Here is a 3,335-nt window from a genome sequence, read left to right on the forward strand (position 1 = left end):
TCCCCAAGTTCTGCCACATTCCATTCAGGGAGGTTGGGGGTGGTGGTGTATGTCTCAGCCTTCTTCCTAAAGACAAACCAGGGGGTCCATCCCTCTCCAGGGAAGGACATCTTCTCAGGTCCCCCTGAAGCATCTCTCCCCCCAGGGCTGGTACGCACAGGCAGGGCAGGGCTGGCAACCTGAGCCACCGTCCCGCTCACACAGGAGCTCAGCGTGGGAACAGGGAAAACCTTGTCACTGTCACTTTAAATTTCTTGGGGGGCATTCCTCGACCCCAGATTCAGAGAAGGAAGTGGGGCAGGTTTGCAGAGAGTACCCAGCAGCTGCTCCCAGGGCCGGCTCATCCTCATACGTAAAACTTCCTGCGATGACACCGGAAATACAAGTGCTGTCCCCACGACCACAGCCCCCTGGAGCCCGGGCCAGAGGGGAGCCATGGACAGGCCCCGGGCTCTGGGCCTGCTCTGGGCGCTGCTGACTCTCTGCCTCACGGCTGGTGAGTGGGGGCCGCAGAGGAGCAGAGGCCCTGGGTGCGGGTGGAGACCCAGGCCCAGACCTCGTCCCTGCACCTTCTCCCGCAGGGACTCCGGAGGTGTGGCTGCAGGTTCAGAGGGAGGCCACCGAGGCCTCCTTCACCGTCCGCTGTGGATTCCTGGGCTCGGGCTCCATCTCCCTGGTGACTGTGAGCTACGGGGGCCCCGACGGTGCTGGGGGGACCATGCTGGCTGTGCTGCACCCCGTATTCGGCACCAAGAAATGGACAGCTGCCTGCCAGGCCCGCTGGGAAACCAGTACCAGCGTCTCCCTCACCTTGGAAAGGGCTCCCACGGCAGGGAGGGGCTCCAGTTCCAACACCACCTTCTGCTGCAAGTTCACTTCCTTCCCTGAGGGCTCCCAGGAGGCCTGTGGGAATCTGTCCCTCAGCACAGACCAAGGTGGGGCGGATGAGGAGGGGGGCCGGCGGGACAGGGAGGGACTTGGGGCGCCAGCCACCTGACTGGTATGTCTCTCTGTGCACAGAGCTCCCTGCTCCCAGTCCAGCCCCCGTGCTGCGGGCCGACCTGGCTGGGATCCTGGGCGTCTCGGGGGTCCTCCTCTCTGGCTGCATCTACCTTCTCTACCTCCTGCGTCGGCAGAGGCACTGGTGAGACGCAGCCCCCGCTGAGCCCAGTCCACCGCCCCCATCTCCCCCCATCCCAGGCCGGCCACACGCTTTGCCTCTGACCCCCCTCACTCTCCCCAGGTCGGTCATGAAGCTTCAGCCGCCGAGACACAGCAGCCCCCAGACAGACGGGAGAGCCAGTGTGAGGATGGGGGCTGGTTTCGGAGGGGAACGGAGGGAACTGCAGCTGGGGGGCCAGGAGATGGAGCCTCACTCGGACCTCCGTCCCCATCACCCCTGCAGGCAGCCGGCCAAGCCTCCCTGACCTCCTTCCACGTCCCCTCCGCCGCCGTCGCCGCCACGACCACCAACTACTTCAGCCCGGCAACCCTGCACCCGGTCCCCCCACCCCAGCCACTGCCCGGGTGGGTGCCGCTCCCCCCCAACGCCGCGCGCCGACCCCAGAGCCCCGGCGCCTGGGCGCCCCCGCCGGCCTCCGCGCGCAGCAGCTTCGTCTCGGTCGAGAACCGACTCTACGCTCAGACGGAAAAGCGGCCGCTCCACGCCCGCGCCGACCGCATCCCGCTCCCGGACCGTCTGGGGCGCAGAGCCGCTTTGGGGCCTTCAGGAGTGCGATGAGAGGGACCCCGGGTCACTCTGCCTTTCTCCTCTCCGGGCCTCTGGGACGCCCCCCTCTGCTGGATGTCTGCGTTCCGGGGGCCACCGTCTTTGCACAGCTTGTTTTATCCTTAGGCTTCCAGCGACCGTCTCCACACGGACCCCGCGGGCTGCGGATGTGGGCAGCACGTGTGCAAGCGTGGGCACGCGGGTGTATGTGTGAGGTGACAAAACCCCATCCCAGGTGGTTTCCTGTTTTCAAGTCCTCAGCTCCCCAGGTGAGGGCGATAACTGTCAACAAAAATGGTTTCTCTGACCTGGGCCTTTTCTTCTTTGGGGGTGCGGGCGGTGGGGGGGGGGGGCAGGTTTGTAAGAGCTTAGCCGCGTTTCAACCCCTGTGAGGGGCCAGGTTAGGACCGGAGGGGAGGGGGTGTCAGCATGGGGACCTCTCCTCTGCCCCACCCCCAGCGGGGGTAGTGGGTGGGGGTGTCCTGGCCCTGCAGGTCTGGCTGAGGAACGCCAGGTGGAAAAACAGGTTGGGGGTCTGGTGGCCCAACCTCAAATCCCACTATGTTCTGGGACCGCAGCAAAGGCTTCTGGGGCTTCAACCTCAGAAAAGTGCCCGGGTCAGGGGCTCCCCGAGATGGCCTGGAGGTGGGGCTCTGATGCCCTTCCTCCAGAGCTGACATTCAGAGGCAGGGGACCCACCTCAGCTCTGCCCACACCAGCTTCCTCTGGCTCCTCTCTGGTACCTGGGCACCAGGATTGCTCCCCACTGGCCTCCTTGAAGGGTGGTGGGGGCAGGCAGAGGCCGCTCAGACACGGCCTGAACCCACGCTTCCCCCCCCACCCCACCCAGAAGCAGTTTTCCTCCTTTAAACAGGCCCAACGGCCCTCAGCTGGGCCTGGGCCTCCTCACACCTTTCCCACAGGAGACATGGTGAGAGCCCTGTAACCGCAAGGACTCACCGGCCGTGACGGATTCTGGGTGGCAGGGTGGGGGGCCGCAGAATGGGCCTGGAGCCGGGCTCGGACAGCACCCAGCCAGGCGGGGGCACCTGCTGCTTGGCCCCTTCCTGGGTCCTGCCTGTGGGAAACCCCAGGAGTGCCACCTCCATCCCAGGAACCGCCTCCTCTGCCTGGCTCAGAGGCTACGACCACAGAATCTTCCAGAAACCTCGCTTACTCCTGCAGGTATTGTTCAAGGAACCCATGGGGGCCCCACCAGCCAGCAGCTCTACACCACACAGGGGAGATGGTGAACCAGACAGGGCGAGGGGGTGGTTGAGGGTCATTGGCATCCTCTGAGGAGCCCGCAGCACTGGCCTGGTCAGCTCAGTGGTCCATGTAGGATTAGGGGCTCATGGGAAAGAGGTGGGGGTGCTGAGGAGGTCCCTGATGGTAAACCAAGGTAGAGAGATGTAAGCAAGGGAGTAGCTTGGGGCCCGGCAGCCTTGGGACCACATCAAGACCAAGGACAGAGGGGAGGGCAGTGGGGCTGAGGGGAGGCCTTGAAGGAAGGCTCACTTGCCTAGAAGAGACTGTTCATGGGAGGAGAGGGCCACTCTGAGGGCTCCTGGGCCCCCAGCCAGGCCACCGGCCCATCAGAGTCGGG

At 65.0% G+C, this 3,335-nt stretch overlaps 1 protein-coding gene across 1 annotated transcript; it reads left to right on the plus strand.

Moving 5' to 3' along the window:
• Positions 1-435: 435 nt before the first annotated feature.
• Positions 436-1,741, plus strand: PVRIG (PVR related immunoglobulin domain containing). The gene is made up of 5 exons (XM_052636211.1): positions 436-496; positions 582-935; positions 1,021-1,144; positions 1,244-1,304; positions 1,406-1,741. Exons 1-5 carry the CDS (start codon positions 436-438, stop codon positions 1,739-1,741), a joined length of 936 nt encoding a protein of 311 aa, XP_052492171.1.
• Positions 1,742-3,335: the final 1,594 nt, after the last annotated feature.

Source organism: Budorcas taxicolor, chromosome 2, assembly GCF_023091745.1.
Source record: "Budorcas taxicolor isolate Tak-1 chromosome 2, Takin1.1, whole genome shotgun sequence".
Lineage (NCBI taxonomy): Eukaryota > Metazoa > Chordata > Mammalia > Artiodactyla > Bovidae > Budorcas > Budorcas taxicolor.

Bases quoted from the DNA above. Each gene is read 5' to 3' on its own strand.
- PVRIG (XM_052636211.1), top strand. From the start codon at position 436: ATGGACAGGCCCCGGGCTCTGGGCCTGCTCTGGGCGCTGCTGACTCTC. The intron at 936-1,020 runs GTGGGGCGGATG...CTCTGTGCACAG, and splicing joins GTCCCTCAGCACAGACCAAG to AGCTCCCTGCTCCCAGTCCA. The intron at 1,145-1,243 runs GTGAGACGCAGC...CACTCTCCCCAG, and splicing joins CTGCGTCGGCAGAGGCACTG to GTCGGTCATGAAGCTTCAGC.